This window comes from Belonocnema kinseyi, chromosome 8 (genome assembly GCF_010883055.1).
Source record: "Belonocnema kinseyi isolate 2016_QV_RU_SX_M_011 chromosome 8, B_treatae_v1, whole genome shotgun sequence".
Lineage (NCBI taxonomy): Eukaryota > Metazoa > Arthropoda > Insecta > Hymenoptera > Cynipidae > Belonocnema > Belonocnema kinseyi.
The window spans coordinates 130,936,524-130,951,644 of NC_046664.1; the positions used below are offsets into that span (position 1 = coordinate 130,936,524).

The 15,121-nt window shown below is 33.2% G+C and overlaps 1 protein-coding gene across 2 annotated transcripts in view; it reads left to right on the plus strand.

Annotated features, from left to right (window-relative positions):
* Positions 1-15,121, plus strand: part of LOC117177753 (probable DNA mismatch repair protein Msh6) — a 253,143-nt gene that overhangs the window by 123,356 nt on the left and 114,666 nt on the right. For both annotated transcript variants that reach the window (XM_033368662.1, XM_033368663.1), the window contains 3 exons: positions 4,789-4,886; positions 4,960-5,115; positions 5,199-5,356. In XM_033368662.1, the coding sequence (XP_033224553.1) occupies positions 4,789-4,886; positions 4,960-5,115; positions 5,199-5,356 (412 nt within the window). The remainder of the gene's footprint in view (positions 1-4,788; positions 4,887-4,959; positions 5,116-5,198; positions 5,357-15,121) is intronic.

The window sequence follows — 15,121 nt, forward strand, 5'->3', positions numbered from 1 at the left end:
GGGTTTTCTTTTACAAATTTCTCGACCTGCCTGATTTCTTTCAAGGGTTGTATGATGTTTCACTTTACAGCGTAGCCCGAATTCATAACCCCACATATATTAATCGCGATATTCAGTCAAGCGCAATTCTGATTTACCTCTGGTATTTTGTTGAACTACCTATCGTTCAGTCTGGTGTTGTGTAATGTGTTCCTATCAGGTTGAGCATCATTAATCAAATTATTAAATTTTTGCTGGCACTTAAATTTGTGATTTTCAAATAACCTTGACAATTCTAAATTCTGAGAGTCATAGACATTGTTAATCACATCAATAGGTAGCATCGAAGCTATTTTAGTTTGCAAGAACTGAATGTAATTATTTAATTCTCGAGTTGATTTGCACTGATCATTAATCATTATGTTCATGGTGGATCTCTGGAATCTGTCAGTTAAACGGGAAAATTGTCCCGTACAACGACTGCTTTGAAATTCAATGAATTCAAGGTCAAAATTTATGAATTTTCAGGCAAAATCCGGCCTGTAAAACCCATTACCTCATCTACCTGAGTGAGATGTCAAGTCCCCTCGGTGATAAGTGCCGTTTTTAAAATCGTTCAGTGACATCTTTACTGATTTTTTGAAAGATGTCGGATTTAATTGAACCAATTTAAAGTTCAAAAACAAAAGAGACCTTACGTTGGTCCTGAGGCTCACTAAAGATAAATTAAATAATTTACAAAATAGCGATATTGTTAATGGCATTTGGTGCAAAGGTCAAAATTGCAGAGCGGTTTACATAGGTCATACTAAACGTCCGTTAGGAGCAAGGGTTAAAGAACACAGGAAAGATATAAATAAGGTCCCTAACAAACAGACAATGCTCACTAAAAGGATAGTATTGAGAAACATCATTTTTTCGATTTTGATAACGCGAAAGTTCTTGCAAATGAATGTCACTATCGCAAACGACTGATTTTGGAAATGTGTCATATTGCTAATAATGAGAATAGTGTCAATTTAAGATCCGACGTGGAAAAACTTTCAAAAATATACTATCCTGTTGTAAAACGAAACAAATTTTAAGAACACGTGGTCAGTACGGTTGTCGCCTCCTAAAGGAAACCGGTAATCGGTCGCCTTAATTTTCAGGTAGAATTACGGCCACAGCCCTTTTAATAATTAAATCACCGTTTCTTTGAACCCCGTAAGTTGTAAAATTGGAGGATCTTTGTGAATAATTATTCAGTTTTCTTCGTGATTTGAAGCAGAGCGGATATCTCTAATTTTCTTTACGTCGAAAACTATCCTTTTTATATTTGCAGAAATTCTGTTTCATAAAAATTCGCAATCGTTTGATTTTGTATTTCTTTCTATTAACTTCATCTCAAACTTTAAGTGTGTGTCTCTGTGCTTTGTTTTTCTACTGATAGAGAAATTTCTAAGCGTGAGTACAGGTGCCTTGATAATCCTATACATGTTGAGTACTTCCTCCCTCACAAGGGGAACTTCAAGACCCTTAACGATTGAATCCGTGATGGTGATATTGTCCTGATTAAATTTCAGCGCGAGGCTATGAATTTCTAAAGTGATTTTAAACACGTCTATTTCGGAGGTAATTAAAAATTTAAGAAAACTTTGAAATTTACACTATTTTTGCAATATCTACTTAAAAACTAGATAAATTGGCTTCAACCTGGGCTTATTTTAAACAGAATTTAGAAAACAATCAACCTTTTAAAGAGACATTTTTTTAGCTCCGGTATAATTAAAGCGATAAATACAAAAAAAAAAACGATTTTTCTAAGTAAGTCCAAACTTTTGCAAGGCAGTGTATGTCAACCTTTAAAGAACATGCTCTGTTGTCAACATGATATTCACACAATAAAGTGAATACAATCCATACTGTTTCGATGAAGTCACACGGTGAGTTTGGATTAAGTTTAACTGAAAGGGGGTTGATCCTTTCATTTTTTATCTAAAATCATTTCAGTGATTCCTTAATATCATTTATAGGCCAAAAAGAAAAAAAGCGCTGGTGGAATGTTGAAAAAACTTACTTTTTTATTCTGACTTGCAAATTATTACGTATATTTTCGTAAAAATAATTCTGCAGCGGTGCTTTTGCAGCTTAAACTCTATAATTTGGCATCAAAGAGTATCTACTAACAATGAAAAAAATTCGTCACAACAAAAGTTTATGTGCATCTAATTCCCTGTAAAATTGAGGAAAAAATTGTGTTGTCATATACTATTGGAGATAAAACCTTTAGAAGTTATATTTTCTTACAAATTAGAAAATCTATATAGTTTTAGTTTTTGTGAAATAAAATATTTCCTGTGTACTGTAGACAAAAATTTGCCTGAATATGAGTTAAAGCAGACTCGATTCGACGCAAATCCAAAGAACAAAATGTTGTATCTCGCATACGTATGAAATTATAGCGTATTAAAGAATACCCATTTTCATGAAAGTTCACTAGAGATTTTTTTTAATGTCGCGCCTCTTTTGCATTCTGTATTAAAAGTTGTTCTTGAAATAATAAAATTTAATATTTAATTTTTTTAAGTTTATTCATACCTTATACTAGTTTTTAATTAAATCGAAATAAAAATTTCAAGAGAACTCATTTTTATGGCTATATTTCAGGTATGATTAGTGCTTTTCAGATTTTTTTATTTTTATTATTTAATATTTTTATTTTATTATAGTTTATTGTATATTTGCTAAAAACGAAGTCTGCTTTAAGGTTTAGACACTTTTTTCGATGCCAGAATACAGAGTTTAGGCCGAAAAAGCACCGCTTTAGAATAATTTTTATGATAATACCCGTTATAACTAGAAAATAAAAGTTTAATTTTATTCAACGACCCCTTCGGAGATTTTTTCTTTTCGGTTGCAAAATAATTTTGAGTCATCACTGAAATGATTTCACAAAGAAAAAAGAAAATGAAATAAAAAAAACGAGAGGTGTCAGCCTCTTAGAGCTGAACTTAATCGAAGCCCATCTTTACCATATATCTATCCCTATAGTAAATTTATTGTACTTTTTACTCGCATTGCTAGAAATTCGAGATGGTAGATATGCTCTATAAGCATGAAAAGGGACCAAAATCATGCGGGTGTTATAAAAAAGAAGTAAAAGAATTTAGTTCACTTAATGCATTTGTTCTCACATATTTTTGTTAAATTTCGAAAACTATCTGGGGAAGAAGAATATGAAAGTGATGTTTCTTCAAAACTTCTTGGGAAAATGTTGAAAGTATTGCCGAGACGAGAGTAAGTAATGAAATTATGACTCGACTGTGCTATACAGTTGTTCGACGCGTATCGATAAAAACATTATCAAACTGGGTTCAAAAAGATTAGTTGATGCTATTTACAATAAAATTTTGTACAGAAAAAAGGGAATATGTTTAGAGGAAAAATACATGTCGAAACAAACGCGTTTTAGCGGCGGGGTTTGTGAGGGTGAATCACTTGGAGATTCTTTGTGCGAAGGAAGTTGTCTTGCTGTTCGTCACCCTTTAAAAGAGACAGATTTGAGGTAGTCTACGGATGTTGGTACGTTTTGATCCCGATGAGAACAGTTTAGTACTATTCGTGCCTCGCAAGCATCTTAAAGGTTTCTACGTATGGACCTAAAAATGAACCGTAAACCATGTCGTTCCGGACGATCACATGAAAGCATCTATTGATATCCTAGAAACAAAAAACAAAATATTTCGCGTGATGAGAGGTGGATTAAGGCAAGAGGTTTTTGAAATGGTTTCTATGGTTGTTGAATAATTCGTGAGCGGTGAAGGTGCGGGAGTATTGCTGTCCAGTAGTAGAATATTCTTTGAGCCGCAGTCCCTGCACAGCCCACGGTTATCAAAATTCGATTGAAATGAAAAATCAACACAAATTGCAGGAAAATGTTGAGTGTCAGAACTTTTCGTTTAAATCGAATTTTGATCACCGTAAGCCCCCTGCAAACCCCCTGCAAGGAGGCAGTTTAAAATGGTCTATGTCGATATGTTTAAATTGTTGATTCGAAAGCTTGAACGTGTCAATGGGTGAGGCTTTTGGAAACCAATTTTCGTGAAGTTTTTCTTCCAGGGCGAGAAAGTGAAAGAAAAGCTAGTCAAAGATCTCTTTCGTACTATTCTCGGAACATAAAGACATAAAAAATTTGACGAGACATCGAAATATAGTCGTATGTCCTGCAAATTCATTTGGCGATTAAGTCTGATCGATGAAATTGCTAAGATGAAGCTTGTTCTAGATGCTTTTTAAAAGCGTAAAGTATTAGTTTTTATGTTGACCTTTCGCCTGTGGACCTACCGAGACTAGAGTAAGTAACGAAAGTGTGACTTGACTGTGCTCTACAACTGATCGATTCCTATCAATTCGACGTCTTGAGGCAAGCTCGTGTGCACGTACTTGCGTACGCGAAGAAGTGTGTGTGTGTGTGCTTCTAGCAACCGCAGAAAAATAAGTGTCACGCATTTAGGTTTAATCTTCAATCAGATATAATAGAAAGAACAACCTAGATTCCTGGTGTATTTCGAGATATTAGAAGATTTGTTTCATTGTCTTTAAAAGGAATTTGAATAAACACCGAAACATTACTAGAATTTTTGTAAATGTTTGTTGTTTGGGATTTAAAAATAAAAAATAAAAAAGGCAAGAGATAAAAGGAGGGGGGTTTGACCGGAAACATTTGAGATCTAGTCATTGGATTTTTTTTTAAGAAAAAGCTATTTTTTAATTTCGACAAATTTTGCATTTAAATAAAAAGGGAATTATCTGTAATGAATGACTTAGGTTTTGGACTCTATTACCATCAATAACTTGAAGATACTGACCGGTGAAGGTTCGCTTATGAAAATGCTCGATCGTTGCTGCACGGCATTTGGTAAAAGGTAAGTTATAGTAATTGCTCTCGCGTACTTTTGATATCTCTTAAACTTCATTGCTTTTTGGGTGCTTTTACAGGCTGCTGCGCGAATGGATTTGCAGACCTTCTTGTCGCAAGTCCGTTATCATACCACGGCAAGAAGCCATTACAGAGCTAATGGATAGAGTGGATGAAGTGCGGAATGCACGCAGCATGATGAGCGTTCTTCCAGATCTCGAGAGACTTCTAAGCAAGTGAGTTTTTCCCCTTTCGTCTCAGAAAAACATGTTCCTAATTATCAACGTCAAAATTAAAATGGTACCATCTTTTTTCGAAGGATTCACGCACAAGGAAACCATGCGAAGATGTATAATCATCCTGATGGTAGAGCCATTATGTTCGAGGGACCCACCTACTCAAAGAGAAGAATTGTAGATTTTATAACCGTACTGGAAGGGTTTGAAGAAGTATTGAAGATAATCAATCTTTTCGATGGTAACACTTTAATATTAATAATCATAAATTAAACTATAACTAATTTTGTTACACTCAAGAAAGCCCCCCTTTCTTCACAGGAAAACATTCTCATGAAGTGACTACTTTCCATGCATGTGTTATGAAAAAAAAAAATTAATACAGTTTTAAAGGCTGGAACTATTCAAATATAAAAGGTTCTGCATTAGAACAATATTGATAGTAAAATAGTTCCATCTTCTTCCTGCGTAACGCTTCTTTCTAAGAAGTTGTCGATTCTTCAATTAAAGTTAACGAAATATGTGTGGTTAGAGCCCTGGAATTTGACGTTTTATCGTGTATTAATTTATTACTTAACAAGAATTTTAAATAGGGGACTTTAGCACTCATCAAAGTGCGCGATCTGTTGTTTGGTTGCCATTTCTGCGAAAATTCAAATGAGATCAATTAAAACATACATTTTTCGCGCAAATTTTCAATAACAATCTTTCGTTTATTTAAAATACGGAATCAGACTGTTAGTTATTTAGCGATAATCATTTTGAAAAGAAAGATTTAAAGATTGAAAGCATTCATAAGTCTTTGTTGCTGGCATTTTGTACATTCCATCATTAAATAACACTAATGACATTATTGTTAATTGGCGAAATGTTTGAAAGAAAATTCTTTAATTATTTTTTTCATAAATGTCCAATTTCAATGAAAAACTGTTGATAATAAGAAAAACTAATTTATATAACCAAAGCATATACTCACATGTAGGTGCATTTAAATTTCAAGTAAATCACAATTCGTGCGAAGGGTTATGTATGTACTAAGAGTTATTTATATGCATGGGCAAATGTTGCATAAAGTGTTGTTGCTCATTAACCACTCATTACTTCCCGGGAACAATATGTTCAGCACATTTTTAAGAAGAGGACTTCAAATCTGAAAAAATGTGGTAGGTATAAATTAGTACTCATAGACTTTTTTTTCTATTCTTCGTAAATATACATATATGAATATTATTATTGCGATGCTTACGAAAAGCAATTACAAGAAAATAATAATAATTATTTGAAACTTCGAAATGTTTCCAAAGTTTTATGAAACTTCTAATTTGTCCAATAATTTGTTATAAAACTTTACAATCAAACTTCTAATTTGGCCAATAATTTTTAATAAAACTTTACAATCCTCATTTTTACCGTAATAATTGAATTATTGTGTTGCTTACTAAAAGAAATGATAATATTCACATATTTAGATTTACGATGCATATCAATAAAACGTCTACAGTTTTCATTTATAACTACCAGATTTTTTTTCAGATGTGAAGTCAAGTCCTCTATTTTAAAATGTGTTGACTATACCCGTGAGAATGTTCTTTTCCTATATATTTTTCTCAATTTATTGGACTTCTTATTTCTTCGCTTTTTTTACCTTTCCATGTGCTGCAAAGTAATGAGTAACTAATGCGGAAAAACTGGTTACGCAAAATTTTACCTTAATATTTCCACATAAATAAGTGTGCACGGTTTGTGTTTTACTTGAAATTTAAATGCACCTAAATGTGAGGTTATGTTTTGGTCATCTCGATTAGTTTTTTTGTATTATCCACAATTTTTCATTTTAATTTGACACGTATAAAAAAAATCTAATGATTTTGTTTCAATTATTTTGCTAATCAAAAATAAGGTTATTATTCTGTAATAATTTAGTAGATATAATGTCTGCAAAAAAATTTACCAATGCTTTCAATTATTTCTCTTCAGAATGATTATTAATAATAACTAACCGTTTTACTTAGTATTTTAAAAAAAACAAAAGATTTTCATTGTATATTTGCAGGAAAAATATACTTAATTGACCTTTTGCAATTTTGTAGAACTCGGACCCGAACAGACCGCGCACTCTGGTAAGTGGTAAACTCCCTTATTGCCTTCCCGTCTGCGGTAAATGAAAAAAATAGCATGTGCATCGAGTGGGTGACAGGTGATTTAACTGGTATTATTGCTTTATTATCTAGCCAACTTTACACTCGCTTAGAATCGCCATTCTTCCACACGTTGCACAACATACTTTAAAAATGTAACTATAATATTGTTAATTGAATCAAGATTGATTGTGAAAACTTTTCAAATGGGCACTCCTAATTCTATTTGAAATAAAGCTCTCGTTTTTCTGTGAAATCCATCTAGCCAGTGTATGAAAAGTTTTTTTATTACATGTTTGATCGAAAAAAGGTTTTTAACATGAGTTACGGCTCCAGTGAAAAACCTGAATTTACTCAATAAAACAAATATCTAATGTGGCACCTGGCTGGTATGTTAGAGGAGTTAAAACGTCTTAATAAAAATATAAAGGACAGGAAGTGTCGATTTTTGTATCGGCAGAGGGATTACGGATCATAACTCTAGTCTAATACATAAATACAATGGATATAACGCAGAGCAAGGTGCTGCAGATTGATGTTTAGGTTATGATGAATGTAAATTGTAGGGATGTTATCATACATTGACATTGTGTTTGTCGTTGATTAGGTAATATTCCCATTGCCCAAATCTTCCGAAGATAAAGTGGTCAGATGATGCCTTTCATCATATAGAATCGGAGAATGACTTAACCTAACGCCCACTCTGAGAAGTCTTGAATCACCCATGAATGGTAGGAGTAATTTAAGCCTATTTGATTTAGCTATTTTCTTGTTGCGTTCGAGGTTAAAATCACATCTTTGAAAAATAATATCTTTAATACCTTTATCTGTGGATTTCTTGTACTTAAGGTTTCTCGTGTTTGGAAAATACTACCTTATAGTTCTTTGTTGACCTAGCGAAATTACTTCTGATCCAATAAGGATACGAAAAAACCCTAGTTAGTGTTTTCAGTTTTCCACCAAAAGAATTTCCGATCAAGTTTGATGTCGATTGATGAAGTAATCTTTTGTGAGATATGCGCAAGTAAGAAAGCACCATAGAATTTTAAGTGTGGCATACTGAGACTTATAATTAGGGCTACTCTCGACTCTGTACACAAAGGTAACTGGTTTATCCAAAAATTAATGTAAACTAGGTATGTTTCCAGATAGACACTTTGAAAAAACATTTTTCTGGTAAAAAACCTGCTTTTGCATGTATGTGCGAAATTCCGTGATGCTTTCTGTTTTTCATGTTTCTATGATTTTCAGGCGTCTTATGTAGCGTTTTTTTAACTGGTTAAAAAGCACAAGATACTGCTTTGGCAAATTAAAACTCAGCTTATGAACTTTAATTACAAAAAAGATAGATTATAGCAAAAAATCACAATTATCGGCTAACTTTTTAGTTTAGTGAGATGCATTCGACTTACCCTGAAAGTTCACGGGTTAGGTGAGATATGTATTCCACAAAATATTTCAATTTGTTATGCATATTTATATTAGTTTGTTTCCTGTCCCATTGTCGTCTAGTGCTTGAATTTTGTTTTTCGCTCATAAAATACACTACTAACGAATGTAAACCTTTTCTTAAAAGGGCCCCACGTTGGACGTAAGAAATTTGAAAACAAAATTCCTGATTGTGTATGGATGCTAAAAATTTGATTATCAAGTACAAAAATAATGCTGGTTCAAAGGGTCAAATAAAATGAAAATTGGTCGATGAAGAGATTTCGGCACAACAGAGGGCTGGTGAAGGGTTATGGTGGACTGCAGTCCTTTGGATGTGCGACGGATGTTTTTTCGTACAGGCTGGTGATGTTGGCTATTGGTATATCCATGTTGTTAGGGAAGAAGTGAGGATCCAGATCCTTTTAATCTAGATACAATAGGGTGATCATTGGGGTTTCCAGATCCTGTGGTAGAGGACAGCGAGTTATCGCTATAATAGTATATAATAGTATATAATAATAGTATATTTAGGGTTCTCAGATCCTCCGGTAGAGGACCGAGAGCGTAGAATAAGGTAAGGAAAACTAGTAGGGGGCAGAGGAGGCAACTTAGTTCAACAGAGGACGCACGTAATAGCACGTCATTCTCTCTTCAACAAACACGTCACACAACTAATAACATAGTAGCTTCTTTAGAAAATTGCCGATTTAACACACGACGAAGTTTCACATGCCCTTCAGAATTTTAACAATTTGAAGAGGACAAACAAATTTTCATAAGTTTCCTAAGAGAGTGTACAATGATTTTTTCATATTTTAAAATTATTTTGAAGAGAATATGCAAAAATATTTCATGGCAATACAAATATTTTCGCAAGGTTCTGGCAAAATTGAAAATAACTTTTTATTCTTAAAAGTTAATTTTAGGCGATCTTAAAAAAGTTTGAAAAGTTGTCAACAAAAAGCTGGAAGATTTTATGGTAATTTTTAAAAATTTGCACAATTTAAAAAATGTCCAGAAAATATTTCGGATTAATTTGAAACATAGTTTTGAATCTATTAAAAAATCATTTTAATATTGAGAAGATTTTTAAAAAATCAAAAGAATATGTATATTTTTGAAGATTCTGAAATAAAATAAACCGTCTTTCTTTGATAAGATTGGAAATCGCACTATTTAGTAAAATTATATTGCTTGGCGAAGATGAATCTTGGAATCTTTTCACCTCTACTTCCTCTACTTCAAAAAACCGGCGAAGAGCTTCTGAGAAATAAAATTCCCCAAAAAAATTTTACTTTGTATATTATTTTGAAAGCATATCAAGCATTTATCAAAAATTGAAATTGTTTCTCGGCACGTAGCTCCCGAACGAAAGAGAACTCGACCTTTCGATCGTCAAGCGCGTTGTCTCAACTCCTATGGGCGAGTTTCCCCGGGACGGCGCCGATTGCCAGCTTGCTCGGCACTGTCCTTGGATTGTTAGGTTTAAACCCGACTTGCTCTTTTCTATCATGATGCACATTTGAAAGAAGATGTAGGGGCGGCTTAAATGGTAGCCTGTAGTTAAATAAAAATAACTATAGAGTATATCCAAAGCATTTCCGGTAAATGAGGAAGCCCTCGTCCTCTCTAGAGCGAGTCTTCGCATTGGAAAAACACGCTGCAACAAGTCTATAGGATGAACATACCTAGGTCTTTCTCCCTCGTAAGGATTACTGGTGCAGACCAGGGTATTGCTTCTTGGCGACTGAGTTAATTCTCAAAGCCTAGGGATGAGAATCCGAAAGCATCCCTTGCTCTGGAGCCATCTACGATTTCCAGCCAGGTCCCGGGTCTATTAGAGATAGCAAACGGAAAGGCGGTAACCAGATTCAAATAAATATCTCAATTCTTTATTTTGATAGTGTCAGCGAGCAAATCCTAGTTTTCTGGAGGCCTCACAGAGTTCCAAAATTCCTTGTCCCTCGTTGAGAAAAGCAAGGTGGCCTTATAATGGACCTCTTTTGTTTCCTACATGTGAATGGTTACGTCCATGTTTACATTTTCTAAGAAAATCATGGACTGTTTTTGATTGCTTAAAGTTACGTTGACAGACTTTTCGATTGAAAATATATGAAGGTTCTTTGTGCAGTTGCCTAGAATAGAATAATTAACATTTATTCATAAGAACAACGATTATTACGACGTAATGCCGATGAGGGAGAATAAGATTTGGAATGCCGAGAAGGATGAGAACGCAAATAAGAGATTCGGGAATAAATGATAATAACAGTTTATTACCACTTGTATGGGTAATTCTCTACGGACATACTCAGAAAAATAGTCTGCAACTATGACCACAATTGTTGTAAAACTAACCAAACTCACTGGTCAATATAGTGATGACTAGTATCGGCTTTTCTGGTAACAAACTTTTTGAGGTAAGATTTAAATTATAAAAAGATTACAATTTAAATAATTGTGTAGTAATATCAACTAGCATTGCTGTAAAACTAACAGTGCCATTTATGTTTACTACAAATTGTTTTCTTGACCACCACCTTTTGCACCAGCTGCTTACGATAATATTACAGTAATGTCTACTAGTCTAAAATGTGCAGCGTACGACAAAAATTGTGCGCAGTATCTTTCGTGCCAGTGCTTTACGCAAATTTTGCTGTGGTGCCTACTACCCTAACGAGTAGAGCGTGCGACAAAGTAGTGAGCAATACCTGTCGCGATCGCTAATTAAACAAATGTTGCTGTAAAGCCTACTAGTGTGACGAACGCATCTTACGACAAAATAGGAATAGGTTTTCTATCTTTAATTATATTTAAAATTGGTTAGTACATTATTGTACTTTTATTTTTCACTGCTATAATAAATATTATAAATTCTTTTAGAGAAAAGTGTTAATCTTACGTAACGAATTCTAGAATCATTGAAATTGTTGTACTCACGACATTTCCAATATGTTGATTGTGCTTTTTAATTTATAAAATCTATTTTCCTTTTTCAATTCAAAACATGTAAGCGTTTATTTTATTTCTAGAATTTGTATATTATATTAACATTCTGCTGTACATGTTACAATTATGCTATGATTTAATTCTACGACTGTATTATTACAGCCTACATAGACTCCTATCCTAAGCGAGTCTCTAATTTATTTCAGAGGTTGATCAAACCAAATTTTGAGATGACGTCCAGAGAAAATATTATCTAAAATAAAAATGCTGAATCCCTAGTCTTGGGATAAGGTCCAGAGATAACGATTTTTCAAGGATGGTGATTGAAATTAAATAATTCCATCTGCATATCCTGATGTGTATTTCGTCTAGGATCGATCAGTAAAAAAAGAATGTAAATCAATTGATACATTCAGGAATAATATGTTACTTTATATAATTATTAATGATAATTATTGTTAAATTATTAATAAGTAATTATTGTTTAAGTTAATACTGCCGACACTGCCAGTAGTAAACATACAAAACCACAAAGAATTTCTTTGGTAAAGACAACCAATCGAAAGTATAATAAAGATGCCCGGCCAGCCTGTCTTTATTTCGAGGTTATGTTCAGATTCACATATCTGCCCTAATGACTGTAAGTAAATATAGGTAATGTCAATTCAAAGTTTTCGCATGTAATATTTTATGCACTTTATTTAAAACATATGCTCTCTTTTCCAAACATACCTTTTTTATGTCCGAAATAAGTGCTAAACACAATTCACTCTGCGCCTACTGAAAGCGCAGAATATTATTACTATTTTCTAGTATTTGTCATTCAGCAGCCTTTTCTTAATGTTATTGGCGCAGAAAACCATTGACCTTTACTTCTCAGTCAACATGTCTCACATCATTATGAATTAAACACTCTTATTATTTGTAATCACTGCATAACCAACTTGACCGAATTGCCGATCCGAATGCAACTTTAAAACCGTGTAATTTGAAAATGCCCCTGTAAAATGGCTTCTCTTCTGCTGCTGTGCGATTCGGGTAGCATTCAAGTTCTCCGTATATCTAAGCCCCAGAGTGCCCACCCTATACATACCTACATATACGTATAGTATATTTTATATAATCTATTTTCCTTTTTCTTTCTTCTTAAATTATTTCAGTAAATTCAAAATATGTAAAGAGTTTATTTTATTTCTAGAATTAGTATATTATATGAACATTCTGCTATATATGTTACAATTATGATATGATTTAATTCTACAACTGTATTTTTAAAGTCCACATACTAGAAAGAAAGTATTAAAATAAAAAATACAAGAATATTCCTATATTAATATTCTTATTAGTTCTTGATAAAAACATATTTTACATGTAGCTTATTTTAATATTACTTATGCATATTTCTTATGCAGATTTATCAGATGGAACATTTACTTCGTACGCACAAAAATGTTAATTGAATCTGACGCACTCTAACGACGAAACTGCAAAAGTTATAATCATTGAACGTGAGAATGCGGAAATTCAATGTTTCTAAATCAACAGCTTTCAGTTTGAACAAAAGGTTCTTCAGTACATCAGTTACTACATCTACTGCAGCACCTTCTCGAATTGCATGCATTGCATCAACGGAAACATTGCGAACAAGATGAAAGTATATAATTTCAGAAAATTATTGTAGAGGCCTAATACCAGTGATTATTTGATGTTTCGTACGACAGAGGTCTCTGTATTGTACGTTTGATAAGTAGAAGAACTACTATATCATAATCAATTTTTATTACGCGAAATTAATTGAAAACGCGAGAAAAATAAGTTCTAAAATTTCAGTGCGAGCTGGGTTTGAACCAACAACCTCTTCATTACATGCGAGGGGCGCTACCAATTGCGCCACCATAGGACCAAGAGTGAAAATTTTAGAACTTTTATTTCCTTAACTTCGATCGAAATTATTTTTCATAGATGTTATTATTTTAAGGTCAGTTGTTATATTCAAGTTTTTGAAATAGAGTTTCGGTCAGACTGGTTAATTAGATAGAATATTATTTTAGAGGCCTAATACCAGTGGTTATTAGATGTTTGTACGACATAGGTCTCTGTATTGTACGATTGCTAAGTAGAAGCACTACTCTTTCATAATCAATTTTTATTACGCGAAATTAATTGAAAACGCGAGAAAAATAAGTTCTGAAAAATTCACTGCGGACTGGGTTTGAACCAACAACCTCCTCATTACATTGAGGGGCGCTACCAATTGCGCCACCGCAGCACCAACAGTGGAAATTTTAGAACTTGTATTTCATTAATTTCGATCGAAATTATTTTTCATAAATGTTATTATTTTAAGGCCAGTTGTTAAATTCAAGTTTTTGAAACAGAGTTTCGGTTAGACTGGTTAATTAAATAGCACATTATTATTATTATTATTGAATTTAACAATTAGCATGTAATGAGGAGGTTGTTTGTTGCTTCAAATCCAACCCACAGTGAATTTTTCAGAACTTATTTTTCTCGCGTTTTCAATTAATTTCACGTAATAAAAATTGATTATGATATAGTACTTCTTCTACTTAGCAACCGTACAATACAGAGACGTTTGTCGTACAAACATCAAATAACCACTGGAATTAGGCCCCTAAAGTAATATTCTATCTAACTAACCAGTCTAACCGAAACCCTGCTTTTATAACTCTTTTTCAAAAATTTGTCTATAATTTTATTCCATACACATGATTCTTTTTTCCTATATCTGAAATGGTTTGCTTTTAACCGTTTGCTTCATAATTTTTCTTTCTTGAAAGAAATGCTTTGTCTTTTCTCGAAAGTTTTTTTATTATCTGTTTCGCTAATTTACATAATCAGCAATAAAAATTTGCATGAAAACACTCAGTCAAACCTATTATGGCATTTCGTACTAAATTATTTAGATAAAAGTGTTAGGCATACATGATTTAAAGAAGAACGTATATCAGGCGGTAAACAAGCAAAATCAGCATGTGTTACATTAAACTTATTTACACCAGCATAGGATCCTTAGACTCTTCCTTTTTCAAAATCATCATTTTGTATGAAATACGGAAACGCAATTTTATTATCATCAAATTGACTTCATTTTTCCAGTAGTTACCTTGTATAAGATTGCTTATTGTATCCAGTGATCCCAGATATGAAACGAGAAGTGGTCCAACACTATGACAGGGCTATGTCCGTGTGAATATAGTAGGAGACGATATAAATGACTGAGTTGCGCGCGCAACTTATTTCTCCTCTTCTGAGTTTGAAAATTCGAAGGTGCACGATTGCAGTCGGAACACTTCGGCGGTTCTATTTACATATCTAACCGCACTGAAATAAAATCAAGAGATTAGGATTTTAATATTTCCAGATTTCGGTGCTGGCGATTCTCATGATTTGAATACATCGCGCGCTTCTTTATATGCGCATATTTTGAGGTTGCGTTATTTCAAGCAAAAAATATCAATGATATA